General features: G+C 43.0%; 1 protein-coding gene across 4 annotated transcripts in view; it reads left to right on the top strand.

Moving 5' to 3' along the window:
- LIFR (LIF receptor subunit alpha) overlaps positions 1 to 23,493 on the top strand; it is a 95,013-nt gene that overhangs the window by 39,554 nt on the left and 31,966 nt on the right. For all 4 annotated transcript variants that reach the window (XM_083703430.1, XM_083703432.1, XM_083703429.1 and 1 more), the window contains exons 2-9: positions 1,946 to 2,108; positions 9,431 to 9,554; positions 14,212 to 14,357; positions 16,391 to 16,554; positions 17,152 to 17,326; positions 17,865 to 18,128; positions 19,737 to 19,869; positions 21,898 to 22,061. In XM_083703430.1, coding sequence (XP_083559556.1) covers positions 2,024 to 2,108; positions 9,431 to 9,554; positions 14,212 to 14,357; positions 16,391 to 16,554; positions 17,152 to 17,326; positions 17,865 to 18,128; positions 19,737 to 19,869; positions 21,898 to 22,061 — 1,255 coding nt within the window. In that variant the 5' untranslated portion in view covers positions 1,946 to 2,023. The remainder of the gene's footprint in view (positions 1 to 1,945; positions 2,109 to 9,430; positions 9,555 to 14,211; positions 14,358 to 16,390; positions 16,555 to 17,151; positions 17,327 to 17,864; positions 18,129 to 19,736; positions 19,870 to 21,897; positions 22,062 to 23,493) is intronic.

The following is a 23,493-nucleotide window of genomic DNA, read 5'->3' on the forward strand; positions in this document are numbered from 1 at the left end:
GGAGCCAGACTGTGCCCTGGCCAAAGGCCTGGTGGAACAGCTCTGTCTTGCAGGCCCTGCAGAAAGATGTCAAGTCCCCCAGGGCCCTAAAGCCAATCGGAAGCCAAGGAAGCCCCATCAGACATTCGGCTTCCAAAAGAACATTTGAAAACTGGAACAGTCTCTTCTGGGTTTCGATCGTTAGGGAGCTGATTTGTTTAGGAACCAAGGCATTTGAGATCCAAGGTATGACTGTAAAATAGAATGAACACGGTGGAGCAACTACGATGTAGCCAGCTGCCACTCCACTGCAACCAATGCTTGTAGTGAATGCTTTTACTTCTGTTGTCTTTCCTTACGGTGCTGCTAGTTAGACTAGACTAGCCCTAGGATACAGATAAACCAGTTGTCTCAATCCGTAGAAGACATCTTCCTACACTGGAGGAAAGTCCCTGGTCTCTTCTGTGAGATGCCTGCCTGGCTTAGACAGTTTGAACTTGTTTTAAAATCCTGACTTGTTCTGATCTTGCCAATGCCAGTTTCTAGTTTGGATGGTTGTGTGACAATTTTCCTGGGTTAATTGTTGTACAGGGGTACAGGGTGGGTGTGGGTGTGGGTGGGGAGGGGTGATGTGGGGAGAAAAAGAGGCGGGGAGAGCACACAATACTTGTGAGTATCTTGCCTCATCTGAATCAGGCCAGAGGCTCCGTGGGAAGAAGTCTTGGAAAAGATCCCATTCGAGAATCTGGAAAGAGGAAACTAGTCAGAGTAGACAGGGCCAGGCTTACAGACCTATGCCTTGGTCTGTAATAATGCAGCTTTCCCTCTGTGTGGGTGTGTTGGAGGATTTTAAGCAGATGGCCATCTGGCATGGATGCTTTAGCTGAGATTCCTGCATTGCAGCAGGTTGGCCTTGATGACCCTCCCATTCTACAATTTTGTGATGCTATGATTCTGTATGGGCCAATGGGCCCATTTGTTCCAGCATCCACTTCTCACAGCGGTCAACCAGGTACCTGCAAGCAGGACCCCCCAGCACAGGAGCGCTCTGCCTCCCTGTGGTTCCCAGCTTCCCCATTCTAATAAATGGACTCCTTCAGGGTCATGCCTTTTCAATACGAACGCTAACTGTTTGAACCAATTTAGCAGCTTTTCTTTTATTTATATTCTTTTATTTCCCTTTTCTTCCCTCCCCCTCCCCTTTTATGAAGATTACCCGCTCTGAGACCCCACAGCTAATTCTCCCCTGGCCTCCTCGCTGGCCCAAGTAGGACCAATTCAGCCAGCTAGCCCTGGGGATTATCTAATGCTTATTTCCCCTAAATTGATTGCTGAATTTTGAATTTTATTGTTATTCATGTTTCTAAACTGTATTTTATGCTGCTTTTACAATTAAGTGTTTTAAATTTGTTAGCAGCCACCCTGAGCCCAGTTTTTGAACCCGGAAGGGTGGGGTATAAATATAAATTTATTTATTATTATTTATTTCTGTCTGGTAACCAGATCTATGCCCACTTTGGCTTTCGCTTTATAATGGGAAACTTCTTCCGGTAATGCCAGGTGATTTCTGTTCAGTTCAGCTTTTTTTTTTTTTTTTGGCATCAAACCATCAGGCATCACAGAAGATTAAAATGAAAACACTTAAAAAAAAAAATTACCTCCATAACCCTGGCACAACATCGTCCTGCGCTAAATTGGTACTAATTTGCCTTGCTGCTTCTGCAGAAACAATTCCTGAGCGGACAATAAGGAACAGATTTTGTCTAAAGTTGTTTCTCCCTATGAGGCGGCTTCCAGCCAGAAATAGGCTCCAATACCTACTTTTAAACATTTTTCTCCCCACAGGCTGCTGTCCAGAATTGTACAGGCATTGTGCAATCCGTTGGCATTGTGTATATTTCAAGTATATAAACTAGTGACGTTGCCTGAATATCTACAATTCATTCTCTCTCTTATCAATTTTTAGAGCCTGTCTGTGTGAAAGAGGATGATCTTTGCTGCTTGAAGTGACTGATTCTCCATCTCCATAGTGAATTGTAGAAGAATGTGGATTAACCAAATTCCCTGCTGTCTATTGGCAGTAGTGCACTTGTGTGTCCTGAACCAATTGGCCCAGTGTCAGGAAACAGGTTGGTATAATCTGATATCTCTCCCTTTCTCATTACATTTTGTACATACATTGCAATGTAGGGTTTGCAGTTTTAAATGAATCTTGGCTTTCCTTGTTTTCAAAAGTCAAGGTTCTAGGCCATAAGACTATAAAGGCTATCTTTAAAAAGAAAAAAAAGACTATAAAGATGATATTGAAAGAGGGTGGATACTGCTACGAGCCAGGAATTTAATGGGAGTTGTAGGAAAGGTGGTTGAGAGTCTTTTAAGTGGGCAGAGATTCAGTATAGTCTTGATAGCTTTTTGATCTGTATCACCAGTTGAATAAATAAATGCATAAGAAAATCAATGTAAAGCCACTTAATTTTCAAGTTCCATGTAATCTTTTTTGGATGTAGATGTTTTGGATATACTTTGCCCAGATTTTTTAAAAAGTGCAGATTTGCAATAACCTTATAATGAAATGTAGATGAAGTACAGAAAGCTAAAAAGGTACATGGCTCCCCTGACATGTTGGTTTCTCTCTACCACCTTATCTCCTCTTCCCCCACTAAATGGGGCAGCCACGTCAGCAGCTCCTCAGATGAAATCTGCCATCCCCTAAATCTGCTTAAGACCATGCGGGAGGCGCTATGGTCTAAACCACAGAGCCTTAGAGCTTGCTGATCAGAAGGTTGGTGTTTCGAATCCCCGCGATGGGGTGAGCTCCTTTTTGCTCAGTCCCTGCTCCTGCCAACCTAGCAATTCGAAAGCACGTCAAAGTGCAAGTAGATAAATAGGCACCACTCTGACGGGAAGGTAACCGGTGTTTCCGTGCGCTGCTCTGGTTTGCCAGAAGCAGCTTAGTCATGCTGGCCACATGGCCTGGAAGTTGTACGCTGGCTCCCTTGGCCAATAAAGCGAGATGAGCGCCACAACCCCAGAGTCGTACACGACTGGACCTTACGGTCCCTTTATATTTACCTTTAAATTTGCTGAGAGCCAGTGTGGTGTAGTGGTTAAGAGCGGTAGACTCATAATCTGGGGAACTGGGTTCGCATCTCCGCTCCTCCACATGCAGCTGCTGGGTGACCTTGGGCTAGTCACACTTCTCTGAAGTCTCTCAGCCTCACTCACCTCAGAGTGTTTGTTGTGGGGGAGGAAGGGAAAGGAGAATGTTAGCCGCTTTGAGACTCCTGAAGGGGAGTGAAAGGTGGGATATCAAATCCAAACTCCTCCTCCTCCTCCTCCTCCTCCTCCTCCTCCTCTTCTTCTTCTTGAAAAGCCTGCAGTATTGGGCTAATGGCCCACCTAAGACAGCATCCTAGCAGACCAGATACTTGTGGCAAACCAGCAAGCATGATTCAAGCACAAGATCACCCTCCCCTCCTGTGGTTTCTCATGTGGCTTGTGTAGTTTACCTTACAGAAAGCCCAGTTCCGTCTTGAATGATTTTTGGGCATGCGTGCATGTTCTGTGTTTCTGGTTTAGTGGACGGCAGCTGCCAAGGTTGCTGTGCCCCTCATGGCACCAACAGCATCTGAATGCCAGGAGGAAAAGGAGTTCAATAGAGTTCACTACCTTACTTGGAGTGCACGGCGCACATCAGAAGTCATTGTGGGGAAGCCATGTAATTGGTAGTGACTCATGGTGGTGCCTTGGATTATTTTTAAAACCTAATGTGGTCAGTTGTAGATTAGAGGTAATGCTTTGCTTCTCTTGCCAGCTTGCTTTTGAGCTCTGAAGACTTTTTCAGAGACGAAGAAAAGCCTTCATTTTGGGGGATATGCATGTTTTTCTTTTATGTAAAACATTTGCATATGCTGTCCTGTGAGATGTTTAGTTGGTGATACATCGCAATGTTGAAGAGCTGATATTGCCCAGCCCTAACCTCCCCTATTTCTCCAGCATCCAAAGTCTGGAGATGTGCTCCTTCCAGGGGCTTCTTACCCACAGAGCCTAGTGGTGCGGGGCGCCAGTGCACCAAGTTTTGGAGGGCGCCAGGGAAGAGACAGAGGCTGGACGCAGCGCCTCCTGGCATCAGCTCACTGCCCTCGCCCGCCTCTGCCATGCTGCACCAAAGCAGCGCCTTCATCTGCCGTGCCCACCATGGCACAAATAATAATAATAATAATAATTTATTATTTGTACCCCGCCCATCTGGTTGGGTTTCCCCAGCCACTCTGGGCGGCTTCCAACAAAGATAAAAGATACACTAAAATGTCACATATTAAAAACTTCCCTGAACAGGGCTGCCTTCAGATGTCTTCTGAATGTCAGGTAGATGTTTATCGCTTTGACATCTGATGGGAGGGTGTTCCACAGGGTGGGCGCCACTACCAAGAAGGCCCTCTGCCTGGTTCCCTGTAACATGGCCTCTCGCAGTGAGGGAACCGCCAGAAGGCCCTCGGCGCTGGACCTCAGTGTCCGGGCAGAACAATGGGGGAGGAGACGCTCCTTCAGATATACTGGACCGAGGCCGTTTAGGGCTTTAAAGGTCAGCACCAACACTTTGAATTGTGCTCGGAAACGTACTGGGAGCCAATGTAGGTCTTTCAAGACCGGTGTTATATGGTCTCGGCGGCCGCTCCCAGTCACCAGTCTAGCTGCCGCATTCTGGATTAGTTGTAGTTTCCAGGTCACCTTCAAAGGTAGCCCCACGTAGAGTGCAAAGCGACCAGCTGAGCTGGGAGGCATCGCATCCAGCCTCCGCCTCTTCCCCATCAGAGGAGCCACCCTCCAGCCGCTGCCTGCCTCCTCTAGCCCCACCAGCAGCGCCGTCCTCCCTAAAAAACTCTGGGAAACGTGGGGGAGCTTTGCACCACACTGCCGGATATGCTTAAGACTGCCTTGGCTCCTTCTGAGCTTGGAGATACTGCTTAGCTCAGAGGTTTTCAACCTTATTGAGTCCACGGCCCCCTTGACCAATTACAGTGGTACCTCAGGTTACATACACTTCAGGTTATAGACTCCACTAACCCAGAAATAGTGCTTCAGGTTAAGAACTTTGCTTCAGGATCAGAACAGAAATCGGGCTCCGGCAGCGCGGTAGCAGCAGGAGGCTCCATTAGCTAAAGTGGTGCTTCAGGTTAAGAACAGTTTCAGGTTAAGTATGTACCTCCGGAACGAATTAAGTACTTAACCTGAGGTACCACTCTACCTTCTTTCTGCAGCACCCCTGTGGGGCTCGGGAGCCCAGTTATGTCACTCCTTGCCTGCAGAGCTGGCAGCCTCTCACCCTTTTTCAAACACCCTCCCTTGTGGAGTGTTTCCTCAGTCTCCTCTCCTCTCCACTCTGCTTGGGTCTCTGAGTCTCTGAGCTGCTCTGCCTGCACCAAAGAAAGGTGTCTCCTCACACTGCCCCACAGGAGACCGACAAGTCCCCATGGACTTGTCTGGTCATTCCCAACAGCAAGGGCTGCAGGCTGGCTGGGCTCCCTCACCCGCTTGCTTGCTTACTCTGAGGCCGCCTCAGCTCTTGGCAACCAGCAACCCCTGGCCAGAGGCACCATTCACCTGTGGAGTATGTAGCCAGGGCTGCTGCAACAAACAGCTGTGCAAGCCTCTGAGGGGCAGAGATGCAAGAGGGCATCAGATGAGTGAGGGAAGGAAAGAAAGAGGGACAGTGTTGTCCACAGCACCCCAGACCCTCATTCAAGGCACCCCAGGGTGCCATGGCACACTGGTTGAAAACCACTGGCCTGGCTAGTTTATAGATTTAGGCAACATAAGTAAGTACAATAGAAGATGAAGAAAACCTGGGTAATGAATTAAAAATATAATCAACATTAGAAAACAAGAAAAAGGAAACCAACTACAGTGGTACCTTGGGTTACAGACGCTTCAGGTTACATACACTTCAGGTTACAGACTCCGCTAACCCAGAAATAGTACCTCAGGTTAAGAACTTTGCTTCAGGATGAGAACAGAAATCGTGTGGCAGTGGCCCCATTAGTTAAAGTGGTACCTCAGGTTAAGAACAGTTTCAGGTTAAGAACAGACCTCCGGAACGAATTAAGTTCTTAACCTGACGTACCACTGTACTACAGTGTTTTTTTATCTTATTTCTTTTTTGTAGTACTAAAAAAACTAAAAGCTGCAAGGTGGGAGCCTTTGAGTTACGTGGGGAGCGAGGTGAACTTTCAGTACATCCTCAGTTGTTTTACTCCCAGCCTGCCCCCCCCCCCTCAAACCATGAAACTTTATTCAGTGCAGCTGAAGATTGACCACTTGGATTATAGTCAAGCTTCTAGCTGTGTTTAAAAGGAATGAGGCATTTTACAAGACGCAAGAAGCCAAACCACATTCCTGTCCAGCCGTTTCCCTGGGTTGAGATGCTTGGTGAATGCATTCTGTAGCAACATATTGAAAAGATCAGGCAGCTGTCCTCATGGGTATAAAGGACACTCTTTTTTTAGCTCTTAAACAAAACTGAACAAAATGGTTTTCCTGGCTTCATGTCAGAAGTCTCCATGTGGCCTAGTTTACAGAAGGCAATTCTCTATGTGAAGGCATCCTATATTTGAAGGGTTAACTGGTCCAGTTCTGGCTTAAATATAAATAACGATATTTATGGAGGAAGAGCCAAGGGTCCATTGATTGGCTGTGAATATGCTCCTGTTTACTTTGCATCCAGTGTGCTTTGATTTCTGGTTCGGGAAACTTTGGGCGCACAGTGTCAGCCACAATCCATATGGAATACTGTGTTTTGATGAGTTTCCTCCCTAAATCAGATGCAATCCCAATGGAGAAAAAGAACAGCCCAGCTATGTTTTATTTATTTATTAATTATAATGTTATTTTTGTTCATGGTACAGCAGATAAATTCTGAGAAAACAATTATTACAATAGTAAACAACAAATAACTTGTCCTGATGAAATCACAGACTTTTATCATGCCATACCCAGCTATGTTTTAAGCTGGTGGAGTGTACGCAATCAAAGTCAGAATTTAGACAGCAGATTGACAGCAGGTCACAAGCCTTCCTCGCTATAGTGGCATGCATTTTATTTCTGTTTTATTTTGCAAATTTAAAACCACTTCAAAGCCCGAGGCCATCAAAGCCCAAGGACATCTTGCTGGTGTGCAGCAAGAATCTTAAAATGATATCTATCTCTATATACAGACACAAACAAATTCTAGAAACAAAACCATTTCTACAAACTCTAAAAACAATTAAAACCATACTGAACTAATTTGGGTTGGGCTGTATGTAGAATGGGAGCTGAGAGCTGCTCAATTAACCACTGTACTTTTTCTTAAACAAGGTACAAATAGTCAATTGGTTCCTTTAATTGAAGAAAGTTTCAGTTCTAGATAAACTTAAAGGAACTTTGGCGCACACAGATGAGATTACACATAAAGCAAATAGTAAAATACTTCCTGTATTTTATTCTACTTTTTGGTTGTGGTTTGTGGCTTGGTGGTTTGCGGCTTCTGCTACAATATAGCAACATGGTTCCCCACCCTCCCCTATTAGCTACCAGTGTTGGTTGGTATTTAGAGTCCAAACAGCAACTTCCAACCCTTTGTAGCCCCGGGGACACATTTGGAAGTCTTACGGAACTGTTGGTGGTAGAATGGAGATCCGTTCAGGGACAGAGTGAAAGAAAGCAAAGGATGGAAGAGATAGATTGAGGTGGGACTCCACAAGAAATGTTCATGTGAGGGGGAAAGTAAGGCCTCTTTAAAGGAGCCCAAAGCTTTTCTAAGGAGAAAAGTGCCACCTTAAATGCTCAAGAAGCTTGCTGTCCTGGCAGTGGATGGACATTAAAGGTTTAAAATGGTGCCAGTCAGCAACAGTTTGTCTAAATTGAAATTGTGGAGTTGGAAGGGACCCTGGGGATCATCTAGTCCAGCAGTTTTCAACCTGTGGGTTCCCAGATGATGTTGGACTACAACTCCCATCATCCATGAGCTCTGGCCTTGCTAGCTAGGGGTAATGGGAGCCACATCTGGGGACCCACAGGTTGAGAACCGCTGATCTAGTCCAACCCACTGCAATGCAGGAATATGTAGCTGTCCCTTACGGGGATTGAACCTGCAACCATGGCATTGTCAGCCCCATGTTTTCACCAGCTGAACTATGGCTTTTAAAAATGCATCTTTCTAGGTGAGTAAGGGGGAAAGAAATCCACCTGTCTCTCGAACTCTTCTGATGGGAGCCTCATGCTCACTGAAACTACTTGCTTAGTAATTACGAGGAGAAAAAGTAAAGAGTGCTATTTAGGGTTCTCATACCATGCCTTAACACCTCTAGAAGAAGTCCAGTGTTCTTTTGTTTACTTCAAATTTACACATAAGGGAGGATGATCAGAGATTTACACTGGAAGGAGACAATCGCCTGGGCCTACCAGGTGTTACAAATCAGCTGGCTAGGAATGTGATGGAGTCTCTTCTATTCTCTTCTCCAGGCCAAAACAGAGGTATCTTCTCAGGGGTGCTTTGTTACATTGGGGAACCCCCTTCCCCCCTTTTTTGCCACCTATTTCCCCAGCCCCCCCAACCTCCCATCCACTTGAATTTAGCAGCAGGAATGGTTTGGGCTGTGTTGCTTCCCAGGCTTCCCAGTGGTGCATGTTGCTGCCAGTTACCGAAAAGGGGAGGGGAAATGGAGTTTGGCATGGTGTTGACGTAGTACCTGGAGGGTTGGATTGGCTCAGGCTCTGCACCTGCACTGCACCAAGTTCCCCACTGGCTTGCCCCTCTCCTTCTCAGTAAATGGCAGTGACACAGGGTGTTAGGAAGCCAGGCCTGGAACACAGCCAGTCACAGCTGTTGCTGGAAATTTGGGTGGGACCCATATATTGCCCAATCCTGCATGGAATAATTCTGTACTTGTGTGGCCATTTCCCCCCAAGTCAAATTCTTTTAAAGCACCATGACTTTAGACACTAAAATAATTAGAACTGTGTTTACTTGTTCAATAATTGTTTTTTATTACAGCTTTCCCCAAAGAATCCTGGAAGCTAAAGGAATATGGCAAGTGGGCTGAGTATTATCGCTTAGGGATCACTAGCACCCCCTCACAGTTGCAACTCGCAGGGTTCCCTGAGGACAGGGAATGACTATCCAAGCAGCTTGTCCATGGTGTAAATATGCTTCAAATGTGTTTGGAATATTTGAGCATCCTGGCTAGACTGCTAATCAGCTGCAAGTGTTTTTTAAAGTTTCAGACTGTCCTTCATTTCCTCCTGTTGAAAGATGTGTTTGGAAACAGGAATGTCGGATTGAGTTTGATTTTTATTTCAGAGCATGGATTTCTGCTGTTGTTTCATTAATTTTCAATCATCCATAGGGAAAAATAATAACGTTACTGTTCAGTAACATTCATGTTCAACCTCATTTGTGTTGTAATTCCAGATCCGTCACACACGCCTCAGAACTTGACATGTATTACGCATGACTTCAAAACCGTTATCTGCACATGGACAACTGCCTCCACAACTAGTCATGGAGTGGAGTATTCTTTCTGTCACAGTGGCAGGTAACACTGATTTCCTTTCCTTCTTGGGCATGATGCCCTATAAGCTATGTTCCTGGGTGGAATTTGTAGTCATTGTTTAGTAAGCTGGAGGGTGGAAGAGCCATAGCTCAGTAGAGGAACATCTGCCTTGTGAGCAGAAGGTCTCAGGTTCAATCCCCAGAATCTCCAGGTAGGCCTGGAAGAGACTCTTGCCTGATATTTTGGAGGGCTGCTGCCAGTCAGTGTAGACAGTCCTGAGCTAGATGAACCCAATGGTCTGACTCAATATAAGGCAGCTTCCAGTGTTCCTAAGATGGAGTAGAGAAGAGCTGAACTATAGATCCACAACTTGAATCTCATCTCTGTCATGAACCCTGGAGATGGCTTACGCCTCAACCTCCCCATCGGCAACATATGGAAAAGAAGTGCTACCTTGACTTACTGCAGACAATGTTAGTTGTGGAACAGGTGGGCATGGCTTGTGAGGAATAGCCTGCCAGTTCAAGTCTGACCTATAAGCTAGGGTTTCCCCATACCTGTTTTAACCATTCCTTCTCATGGGAAACATACTCAGAACCGGCCAAGTGCCAACCAGGAAGAACAAACATCCAGGGCTCCCCCCCCCCCCCCCGTTCTGGCATCTCTCAGGTGAGCACCATTGCCATTCTAAGAACGAGGGAGGTGTTCATGGTGAGTTCTGGCACCTCTTTTTCTAGAAAAACAACACTGCAAACTTCCAAAGATAAAGATCATTGGAACAGATCCATTTGGCCCTTCCCAGAACTTTCATCCCCATCCACTGGCTAAACTCACCCAAGCGACAGCAGTAACGCAATCTGAGGATACCTCTGCATTATCAACCAACTGGCCAAGTCGAGACAAGTCAAGTGCAAGGTCAAGTGTGTTTAGCAAACAAGCCACAGCACAGTTGCCAAGCAGCCCGACTTTGTTAGATAAGGGCTTGGTTCCGATTAAATCTCATGCTACTCGTTCCACTGTATGACACTGAGCAGGTGGAAATGGCGGTGAAGAGCAATCACAGCAGCAGAAGAGAAACCTTGGTGTGAAGTATAGGGAATACTTAGTACTGCTGGCATCATATGGACACCAAGTTATTTCCATTCCTACATTTTAATATGACTTTATTGTCGCCATCTTTTGTAAGCCATTCTCAGAACGTTTTGGGACCCCAGCCATAAACAACTAAAAGAGAGCCAAGGAGCTGAATGGCTATATGCAGCCCGTGTTGAGGAGTGAATCTGGGACTTTCTTACATGCACATGTATGGGCTCTTATCTAGATATGACAAGAAAAGTCTAGGCCAGAGTCTGCTGCAAACCCCATCTCATTTGTCCTATCAAACAGGGTGGATTTGATTTAAATCAAATTGATTTAAATCACTAGTCAGTAAGACTTGATTTAAATAATTTTTTCAAAGAAAGACTTATTATTGCTGGTATAATCTTAATATTTACAACCAGATGAAGGTTTCATTTTTGGATAATAAATTTTCCGAGTAGCTTTTACAGTTATATCAAAACTACTGATTTGGTTATACTATTGGAAATACATAGACAGATAATTATGAAATTATTGTGAGGTTAATTGTTTATATTTGGACAACTTTTCTGCTGTACTTTCTGCTGGAAGGAGAAAAATATCATTTCCTTAATAACAATTTAAACCATTTATTTAACTAAAACAATAACATCATAGCATATGTATCCATGTTTGCTAATTGATGTGGTTAAACATTTTTTAATTAAAAAAAAAACCTTAGACTGAGTTTTAGCACACATTAAAAACTTAAAACAAATCCTTATTTCCTTTGGACTATAATGTAACTTAAATAGAAAACTATCTTTAGGAAGATTTTTCCTCAAAAGCATTTTATTTTAAAAATCCAATTTAAACCAAAAAAGTCAATTTAAATAAACAATTTTTAAAAACTTTGTTTTAAAATCAATTATTTTTATTCACGCTATCAAACCAGTCCATGGGAAGGGTGTGCAATTCAGTCCAAAGGATCTATAAACCCTTTCTGAGGACTTTTCGAGTGCAACATTTACAAGCTGAACAAGGTGAAATGTTTACTGAGGGATTGCTCGCTCTTTTTTCTTCCTGGAACACTGTAAAACTGCTTGAAGAGCAGCTCAAAAGTACAGCACCTGGAGGTTTTGGTTTAAATGCTTTTAAAAATAGTGTAGAGAAAGGGGGGGAAAATGTGTAGGAAGCTTCCTCTGTAACTGAACGTATATGAAGGGCAATTGTATGTCTTTTAAAAAAGGCTCAGCAGTACAAAAAAAAAAAGGATATGTTTCAGCACTACAACATTTTCTACCCACAATAGGCCCTTTGTATGTAAAATTACATAAGAAACTGTGAAATGGCTTCCTTTGCTTTTTTCCACATATTTTAAAAATGTTTTTTTACATTGTGTGTCTGGGCTGCAGTGTTCAAGCAAGTGAAAGAGAACAATGTGCTGTACATATACCTCAATTTGTTTTGTTTTTTAGTGTGTCGCTGTTACGTACTGAAGTTCTCACCCTGGGCCAGCAGGGGGATACTGTAGATAGTTATGCAAATAAGGGATCGAAAGTGACGTTCAGTGATTGGATAGTTTTAGAAAGTTGTTACAGTTGTTAGTGAGACTAACACAGAAAATAAGGCAAAATAATACAATGAAACTTAAAGATGAATGGAGTAAATTTTTAATTTATGTTGAGACCAATATGTTTTTTAGTGTGTCGCTGTTATGTACTGAAGTTCTCACCCTGGGCCAGCAGGGGGATACTGTAGATAGTTATGCAAATAAGGGATCGAAAGTGACGTTCAGTGATTGGATAGTTTTAGAAAGTTGTTACAGTTGTTAGCGAGACTAACACAGAAAATAAGGCAAAATAATGCAATGAAACTTAAAGATGAATGGAGTAAATTTTTAATTTATGTTGAGACCAATATGTTTTTTAGTGTGTCGCTGTTATGTACTGAAGTTCTCACCCTGGGCCAGCAGGGGGATACTGTAGATAGTTATGCAAATAAGGGATCGAAAGTGACGTTCAGTGATTGGATAGTTTTAGAAAGTTGTTACAGTTGTTAGCGAGACTAACACAGAAAATAAGGCAAAATAATACAATGAAACTTAAAGATGAATGGAGTAAATTTTTAATTTATGTTGAGACCAATATGGGAATTACTAACATAACAGCAGATGATAATTAATACCTCCGATGTATAAAACTAATGTTAGTTCTACTGCAAAGATCACCTAAGGATATGTAATCCAAGACCGAGTTGGACGGAAGTCTGTTTTATCGTTTTTCTTTTTGCTCGTCATTTTCTCTTTTATTTTTTCTCTTGTAATCTTTTTCCTTTTCTCTTTTTTCTTTTACTTCTTTCTTGTAAGCATATATATGTATATGTTTTTATTATGATATGTGATTTCTTTGCAAATAAAAATTTTCTAATAAAAAAAAAAATAGAAAGTTGTTACAGTAACGTACTGGAGCTCTATATAAGCAGGCTGACTGAACCCTTCAGTTCAGTTCTGTTCTGGCTTGTGAATAAACAAGAGCTCTTTGAAGAATCGCTGTGTCATCTGATATGTTCACCCACAACTTAACAGTCGCCCCCCCCCCCCCCCCGCAGATTTTTTAAGGACTTCTCTGGAGTTATCCTTAAAAAATCTGCATGAGAAGGCTGCAAGGCTCACTTCAAGACATCCACAAGTGGAAGCAAGGCAGTAAAGACTGAGATAGATTTGCCCATCCCTTGCTGTGCACCCTGAACTATGGCTCCCATCCCCAGATATTAGTATGGGGATAGCAATGACGGGTGGGGGGGGAGAATAACTTGGGATCAAGGGGTCCTAATACTCACATGTGCACACACCCAGCATTTTGCACGAGTTTTCCCTGGATCTCTTTTGGGATTCGGTTAATCACCCTGATGAAATAAACAGATTTTATTCTGGTGGCAAAATTTTCTGTGGCTTCTTCCCTCGTTAGCTGCTCTGATTTAAAAGCAAAACAAATGAAGGAGACAGCTGGAACATTTTGCCGCGTAAATGCAATTTCTGCTTTGTTCATACATTTACAACAACACACATAAACATTTTAAATTTCGCTTTAACACCGCTAAGTGCATAATTTGGGTAGCGAAGGTGTTTGCTCATACACAGTAAGTTTCAATTCTGAATTATAAATTGTCGCAACATGTTTGATGTTTTATTCTGTTTAATCTTCTTGTTGGGAGCCACCCAGATGGGTGGGGTATGAATAATATATTTTATTTTACAGTGGTACCTCAGGATATGAACGGGATCCGTTCCGGAGCCCCGTTCGCATCCTGAACATAACGTAAGACCTGACAGCACATGCATGGGTTGCGTTTCACCACTTCCGCGCATGCGTGTGACGTCATTTTTAAAGCGCCACGGAGCGCAACCTGAACACATTCAACCTGAAGCATATTTATCCTGAGGTATGACTATTTTATTTTATTATTTTGGCAGGCTTTGATATGGAGATACCAAGAGAGGGAGGATGGCGCTCTGCAGACTACTCTGTTGTTGATTTTGCTGGTCTTCCATGAATGTTTTTAAAATGCTTGATTGCAGCCTGTCCCTACCTGAGTTGTGACATGACTAATTTCATGTTAATTTCCCCCACCCCTCCAGGACTTCCTGCTTAACAACAAAGGAGAAAACAGCGCAGATTGATAAACTGATCTCATTTGCCTCTAATCAAATAAAGATATCCACCGTGAGTCAGTCTGGAAAAGTGATAGCCGAAAACACATTTGAGCTGACTGATAAGGATATTGGTAAGCTTACGCTGTCTTTATACAAAGTCTGGCCTTTCTTCTACAGTGTTAACAAGCTGGCTCAGCTGATGACATCTCAGTTCATCATTAAGTCAAGATACATCCAAGCCTTTGAGTAGCTCACAGAGCCTTTTCATCCTTCCTCTTTGCTCCAAGCTCCTATAATAAGTTAGAGCACTGAAGTTTCCTTTAAACCATATTTCCTTTAAACAGAATATCTACAATACACCCTGTAGGTCAACCAATGAGGTAGAGGCTATATTTCACCTAAAGGCCTAGTGTTTGGATAGGGGATCTATGGCCATACATAGGTTGTTAGACTCCCAATTTCTATCAGGCCTAGTTAATATGATGAATAATGTTATAGCTGTGAGAGCCATATTTTGGCTCACTGTGATGTGTGGACCAGGCATGAGCCTATATAAAAACGTAACAGCCACATTTGAGATAGTTGCATGGGTTAGGGTCCCATGAACTGTAGACATTATACTCAGTTTGGACCTCTCTATCCACATGGAAGGTGGCTATTCCTGGTCTTCTAACTCATACACATGTGAAGTGAAGCAGGGTGGCTAACAAGCAGAGGGCCTCATTGGTGGTGGCACCTCAGCTTTGGAACAGCCTCCCCAGATAGGTGATATTTTTGGCACCAGCTGACAACCTTTTTATTCATCCAGACTGTACAATTATTTTATGCTGTTTCTGACACAGGTGGCAGAAAACCTTCTTCTGATTGGTTTTTAATGATGTGGATGTAATATTTTGCTTGTAAGCTACAAAGCTTGTTAAGTTACAACCCAGGGAATGTTTATTGATGGGCAGGTATACATATCTGATAAATAAATACAAAATTAGTGTGCAACCATGCCTTTTCTCAGTCTCTTTCTGTCACTCAGGACCTAGGGTGTTGCATAAAAAGTTATATGTTGGAGTTTTAAAATTTGATGGTCTCAGATTTCAATGCGTAGCACAAAGTGTGTGAATGTGTTTGTATGTAATCATCATATCCCCAGAAGTATAGTCCGCTTTGGGGCTTTGTCCCTCATAAAACCATACTGCAATTTCTGTTTAAAAATTGAAAGGGAGAGTTCTCCATGTTGAGAATGCTGAGGTTGTGGGATTAACTAGAAGCGATTTTCTGTCTTGGAATTCAGCCAGGCAGTAATCTTCCACAAAAGCACCTCATCTTTCATAATAATTTGGCCTCTAATTATATGTTTGGAAGTAGCCCAATATTGTGTGAGCATAAAGCACTCTCTCTTCGCCACTGCTCTCTCTAGCTTTTGAAACAGTAATGTTTGACAATGCTGTAATGTTCAACAGTACAGGTTTTTCAGGGTCTTGCTATATAAGAGCATGGCTTGGACGCTGCTGCCTGCCTTGAGGTACTTATAGCAGATCTAAGCTGAAAGAGGCTATTGTGTTCTTTGAGTGCAGTCTGGACAAAGCTGAGCACTTGCAAATTCCATAGTCGCCAACCATGTGCTTAATTCCCTTCTGTTGGAATCTGTGGAACTTAGCTGTCCTTCAAACTTCTCCTGGATTGTGCCCCCTTTTTAATAGGAAATTTACTGTAGGGCAGGGATGGGCCAACTTCAGACTAGTGAGATCTACTTTATTTTTATACCAGAAGATCCACCTGGTGCATGGTTCCCCCCCCCCTTTTAAAGTATATCCTCAGTTGCTCTCATCAGCTGATACATTCCTTCTGAGAGTTGCATCAAGCTGGCTCATGTAAAGGGTCAGGCACACTGTGAAAAAATACATATTGGGGAAACCTTAAAAAAAAAAAAAAACAGTTTCGGGGGGAATTCATGTTTTTCCACACTGGACAATAAGTGGAACTCTCCTTATGGTAAAAAAACAGCTGAGGGCATCCAACCTTATGAATAAACACAAAGGTTTCATGTAAATAATTTTTTAAAAACTCAGATTGGGGAGGAGAAGCAGGAATTATGTGGTGTTCTTGCGACTGTTATTGACACTAAATTAGTTCTGAATTGGGTTCCTGTCCCTTTCTCTTCCCCACACAGCCTTTGTCCCTCCCACCCCAGTGATTCACAACCTGACTGCCAACTTCTTAACTGACATATTGACTCTGGAGTGGTACGATGGCGGCTCAGCCTTTCCAATGGAGATGGAAGCTACTTGGCAAATTCAGATCCTGCGTAAAGATCCCATGGAAGAAATTGCACTAGTAAGTGGTCCATCTCTCTCTCTCTCTCTCTCTCTCTCTCTCTGTGTGTGTGTGTGTGTGTGTGTGTTTGTTTGTGTCTGATGGCCTATCTCTTTTTCTCAACTTTATATTCCAATGCTTTCCAAAAAGTGAAGTGCCAATTGTATTGCTTGAATTCATTCTTTGTATATGTAGAGATTGTGGTTAATGTCAGATATGGGCTAGGAAGATCTGGATTCAAATCTCTCTCTCTCTCTCTCTCTCTCTCTCTCTCTCTCTCTCCATACATACATACACACACACACACACACACACACACACACACACGAAACTCACTAGGTGATCTTGGAACAATTGTGGCCTGTCAGCCTAACCTACTTTATATGGGTGGAGAAACACACCAAACAGCATGTCAGATTCATGCTCAATTCAGTTTCATTAGAAGTTATTGTAATTAAACTGAGTATATACATTGTTTAAATAAATAAGTAAGTAAGTAAATATCTGCAGCTTATTAGCCAGAATCTTAAACCTAATCTGAAAATAACAATAGGAAGCTGAAATGTGCAGGTTTTCTATACACACAGGCACACAGTGACATTTCTTTTACATCTTTAGGAGACCTATCACTCCAGCTTAACTCGTGAGGACAGCCTCCTCCGGTGGAGCTGGAAATCCGACCTGGATTTTCAGTGCACCACACACTATGTCAAGATCCGCTGTTTTTTCCACGAGGACACATATCCTGGGGACAAGAAGTGGAGTGAATGGAGCCAGCTCGCAAATATTCCTGGTAAGATGCTCAAAATGGGAACAAAAATTGTGAGTCCCGATCCCGATGCACAGGATGATTGGTGTGTTGAATGAATGAAGGGTGCTGCAAAATAAGTTGTTATGTTTCTATGATTCTGTGAAAACCCTCAAGCATCCCTGAGGCGAGGGCTGGTGACCTCTTCTTGCAGATTTGAGAGTGTTTGCCTGACCGGGTATTTCGGAACATCTTGCTGGGGGGGGGGGGGCGCTCCATATTTTTGCTACTGTATTGATTGACAAAGGACCCATTCCCTTTTCCTGAGATGAAATGAAATGACTCCTCAAACACACAATCTGTAGAGAAAACGAGGACAAAGAATGCAGTTGTTTGAAAACTGCTGATTGGAAACAATTCCTTCCTCTGTCTTTTGCCATACTTTCTTCTCGTCCCTGCTGCTTACCTCAGAACAATTCCTGAGAGATTGTGGCTACAAATGTCACTCTGCTGCTGCTGCTGAACTGAACTGAACTTAAATTACCTAGAGGATGTGGTCATCCCTGTTCCTTTCTGTTTTTAGGGAATGATACGGGCTCTTACAGAGCAGTGTTTCCTGAAGACAGAGTGGTGCCAGTAGGTTCCAATATGACGTTCTGTTGTGTGTGGAAGGACGGAGAACACCTGGACTACCTGACATATGACATTCGGGTCTTGAATTACACTCGACTCTCCAACTGGAGCGTGTCAGGCCACGTCCAAAACGCCATACCTGGGGGTTCTGGCAAAAATGTAGTTTGTCGACTGGATGGGAGTAAATATGAAGGAAGCGTTCTCTTTGCTGGCTGTAAGTATATAAACCTTCGGAATGGTCGCTTCTCTAGTGATAGCTGCAAGTAACGTCTGAATCGGGAGAGGCTGTGAAAGCTCTGGATTGGTGGTTGAATTGGAGAAGGCCCAATAAATTGCATGAATCCTGGAGACTCTTTGGGTGGGTGGTTCTTGTGTCTGGGAGATGAGCAAGCTTAGCTGTTCTGGATTGGGTTTCACTCCCTCTGAAGGAGCTTGTGGATAACTTGGGGATCCTCCTGGATATACAGGTGAAACTTGAAAAATTAGAATATCGTGGGAAGGTTCATTGGTTTCAGGAATTCAACTTGAATGGTGAAACTAATATATGAGATTGACTCATGACATGCAGAGCGAGATGTGCTTCTACATCTCAGAGGTCCAATCTTGCTCAATTTGCAATCCTTGTTTTGCTGATTTCATTGAATATTATAATTTTCTGAGATTGTTAATTTGGGGCTTTCATCAGCTGTACGCCATGATCATCACAATGATAACAAATCTAGGCTTGACATATCTCGCTTTGCATGACATGAGTCTATCTCATATATTAGTTTCCCCATTGAAGTTGAATTAGTGAAATAAAGGAACTTTCCCACCATATTCTAATTTTTTGAGTTTCACCTATATCTGTGTGACTAGAGGCCCAAGTGTCCCATGTGGCTAGCAGTTCCTTTTTACCAGCATTTTCTGGTTCCCCAGCTTAGATGGGGATAGACTAGCTACTCTAGTCCATGCTCTGGCAACCTTGAGACTAGATTACTGTAATGTGCTGCCCTTGGCTTGGTTTAGAAGCTCCAGTGGGTGCAGAGTGCAGCGGCCATATTGCCAGTGTGGGCATGTGGTTGGCAACATTGGACGCCATTGCTAAAACATTCACACTGGCTGCCCATCTGCTACTGAGCCAGGTTCCAAGGGCCTTGTTTTATTCTACAAAGCTCTAAACAACCTTGGTCATAGGTACTTCAGGAACCGCCTGAATCCTGATATTCCAGCTTGATCATTGAGATCATCTGCAAGAGCATTGTGAGCCATTCCCTGAGCTAGCGAGGCTCAAGTTTAACAAAAACAAGAGACGGGGCCTTTAGAGTTGTTATTTTCTGGAATGCTTTGCCAATAGAGATTCAGCAAGTGTCTTCTGTTTCAACTTTTAAACGCCCAATGAAAATCTTTCTGCTTCAAAGAACTACAGAAATTTTAGAAGGCATCTGAAGGCAGCCCTGTATCAGGACATTTTAATATGTTTTTATGTGTGTTGGAAGCCGCCCAGAGTGGCTGGGGCAACCCAGCCAGATGGGTGGGGTATAAATTATTATTATTATTATTACTATTACTATTACATATTTCCATGATAGCTAGCTGATTCTGATTTCTTCATATGTTTTTTATTGCATGATTTTATGTGCACTTGTAAACTGCTCTCATTTCTTTTGTGAATAGTAGTATATAAATAAATAAGCAAATTTCAGATTTCTGTGATATCACAGAAGAGACCTTCTGACTTAAACACTAACTTCTGAAGATGAATGTTGAAAAGGGTTCAGCAAGTGTGTGCATGTATATTTTAACTGCTAACACACACCCCTCCTTTCTTCTTTCCTTATAGACCCTCCCGATGTTCCTCGGAATTTTAGTTGCGAAACCAGGGACTTGAAAAAAATAACCTGCTCTTGGAAACGTGGAAGGTCCACTTGGTTATTCGGCCCCAAAAGAGGAACATATTACAGATTTTCTGAAAGGTGAATGTTAACGGTCTCCTTAAACATGGTACAGTTTGCAGACATGTCTTGTGAGATACCCTTTTATGGATAAAAAGTGCTATTTGTTTTAAACTGCTTTTTAAGTCTACAGAATGGGGCTTGTCTAAAAACAAGAAATCTAAAATCCCAGCAGTAGAGTTTGCTTGCACAGTTCATAGTGCTATATGTTCCACATATCTGAACTATGGTGGGTGGAAATTATTCGTGCTGATTCTTTTTTGCTAAGCTCAGGATCAGAAATAAATCTCAAGGAGTTAGTAATGCTCACCTTAGAGGAGAGTCGAGCATGAGAGGCCCCTGAATTCTTCTGTAGCTCAGATGAAGTTGTCGTCATGAGAAGACTTAAGGAGGGAATCACAGGAGAACTGATTGGTTGGAACCAGTGGCCACCCCAAAGGGAGACCCAGTTAACCCAAGCATCCTCCACAGAGGAGAAGATGTATGCCCTCTGGTCCAAGTTTTCCTTGCAGATGGCTATTCAAACAGTCATCCTCACAAACCAACACAGCAGCTCTCTCAAAAACACACACACCCTCCCCTCCTTGGAATAAGAATTGCCCATGGGGGTTAGATTCTGGCTACCACCATTCCCCATCTCCCACCACAAAGTGGATATTCAAAGTAATGAATAGAGATATGGAAGTGGCCACCGAGACCATATAACACTGGTCCTGAAAGACCTACCCTGGTTCCCAGTATGTTTCCGAGCACAATTCAAAGTGTTGGTGCTGATCTTTAAAGCCCTAAATGGCCTTGGCCCAGTGTACCTCCACCCCCATTGTTCAGCCTGGACACCGAGGTCCACCTCCAAGGGCCTTCTGGCAGTTCCCTCCCTGTGGGAAGTGAGGTTACAGGGAACCAGGCAGAGGGCCTTCTCGGTAGTGGCACCTGCCCTGTGGAACGCCCTCCTGTCAGATGTCAAGGAAATAAACAACTGACTTTTAGAAGGCATCTGAAGGCAGCCCTGTTTAGGGAAGTTGTTAATGTTTGATATTCTATGATGTTTTTAAAATTCTGTTGGAAGCTGGCCAGATGGGTGGGGTATAAGTAATAAATTATTTTATTTATTTATTTTATTTACTTACTTTTCTGAACTAATGCTATGGGAATGAAGGAACGTCTTCCCATATCTAAATAAGGCACATCAGGGGCAGCCCAAGTAACCCTACCCTGCATAATCATTTGAAAGGCAGCTTCCATCAACTATGAGGGGCCACGGCCCCCTCAAATATTTCATTGAGGGGGGCAAAGCCCCTGGGAGTTGGCCTCTATGAGGCACATTAAGTCACCTCTTCTTAGGTGTGCATAAGGCAGCTTCATATGTTCCTATAGCTGCTGCTTTTCTGGCTGTGTTGACCTCTCCACCCCAATCCCAGCTGCTGCTTTTTCCTGGCCTTGTTCACTTGAGTGATCCTACCCCATCAGAGAACAGAAGTATGCCCTGATGACATCTAGTCAGTCAAACTTTGCTGTGCGGTAACAGCACTTAGGACAATATAAACAACAACAAAATTGTTGTGTCAAAAATAGTTTAAAAGATAAGGCCCTCTTGGCAATGCTGGGAAGAATTCTACGAAACCTTTAGTAGTCAAAATCTAGCCACTGCTAACAAGGCCCATTGATAGTCCCTGGGGCTCAGCTAAGTTTTTAATTTGGGTTTACTTAGTAAGAATGGAGGAAAGGAAAAATGAAGAGGAAGTAAATATTAACAATATTTTGTGAGTACATTAGCTGAGCCAAGATAATTACTCTGCATCCTTAAAAATGAAAGTAAAGATGTACTTTCTACAATTGGGGGTTTAGTTGAGAGGAACCCAGGACTTCTAGGTTCTTTCACACTTAAATTCAACATCTTTTCATGAACGTTCCCCAATTTTCTTAAAGCTGATCTGACGTAATCTACCTATATACATCTTCAGCAAATAACAAAAGGCTTTGAATTAACTTTTTATCAAAGGTATTGCTTGGATCTTGATCTTTTCCCCCCTTTAAATTTTAAATTTGCAGTGCATCTGGGATTAATGTTACACTTTTCCATATAAAATCCAACGTAGAATATAACTATACGATTCAAGTTCTGAACAACCAGACAGTCTATAATTTCACAGTCCAAGCTTTCAATCCACTTGGTCGGTCAGCAACCTCCCTCTTATTTGATATACATCGTAAAGGTAAGAATCTGTTTCTTGGGCTTACTGTATTTTAGAAGTTCCCATTCAGTAATCCGTGCGCAACCCTATAATGATCATTTTACAAAAACCCAGAGATATCCCATGTACGTATTCAACGTTCATTATGTAGTTCTTCTCTGTCTCAGTCAGAACTAAAGCTTATTTTAACTGTTTGTTTTAACCGCTGGATTTAATCTGATCATTATAGGGGCATCCTATTCATATATTCAGGATGCAGGTGGCGCTATGGTCCAAACTACTGAGCCTCTTGGGCTTGCCAATCAGAAGGTCGGCAGTTCAAATCCCCGTAACGGGGTGAGCTCCCATTGCTCTGTCCCAGCTCCTGCCAACCTAGCAGTTCAAAAGCACACCAGTGCAAGTAGATAAATAGGCACCACTGTGGTGAGAAGGGGAACGGCGTTTCTGTTTGTCATGGTCCTCTGTGTGCCAGTAGCTGGCCACACGACCCAGAAAACTGTCTGTGGACAAATGCCAGCTCCCTTGGCCTGGAAACAAGATGAGCACCGCAACCCCATAGTCTCCTATGACTGGACTTAACTGTCCAGGGGTCCTTTACCTTTTACCTTATTCATATATTCTCTAAGGCTGCCTTGAAATGGCCCTTCTAATTGGGCAGCCTAATTTGCAGACCAGAAAATCAGGGCATTTCAGGCACCGTCAGAGGTGAAATTCTGTTGGTAGATGCCATTAGTGAAATGACCTCATCACAAAATGTCATTTCACTATAATGGCACCCACCCACTGGTGGCAGCAGTGTCCTGTCCCACAAATTATGTCCTTATATACCTTTATATTGGCCAGGCAATTGGTGGCTCCCTTCCGCCACACTCCCAACTCCAAGCCAGATGTTTTCTGTGGATCATTTTTTACTCGGTGTTAGGTTGTTCTGCCCTTGGGAGCATACTTCTGAATACTGGAATGGAGAGGAGCAAGGTGAGTGCAGGGCAAACACACCAGCAGAACCTATCTGATGTTGCTGCCAGGATGTTTGCATCCTGCTGACCTCATTGCTCCCTTGCTGCTATCCTTCTGTGTCCTGGTGTCCAGCGGTGGCTAAGGCAGAGAGAAGTCAGGCAAGCGATACTGCACCAAGTGGCTTATGTGATTCTCCCGTTCCCTGTTTTATCATTGCAACAATAACCCTGTGCATTAGGCTGGGCTGAGAGACTGAATGACTCAAGGTCAACCAGCAACTTTCATGACTCGATGGGTATTTGAACAAGGATGGATTTGATTTAAATCACTAGTCAGTAAGACTTGATTTAAATCATTTTTTATAGAAAGACTCATTCTTGCTAATATAATCTTAATGTTGACAACCAGATGAAGGTTTCATTTTTGGAATAATAAATTTTTAGAGTAGTTTTTACAGTTACTGTATATCAAAAATTACTGATTTGGTTATACTATT

This window comes from Podarcis gaigeae, assembly GCF_964106915.1.
Source record: "Podarcis gaigeae genome assembly, chromosome: 11".
Classification (NCBI taxonomy): Eukaryota; Metazoa; Chordata; class Lepidosauria; order Squamata; family Lacertidae; genus Podarcis; species Podarcis gaigeae.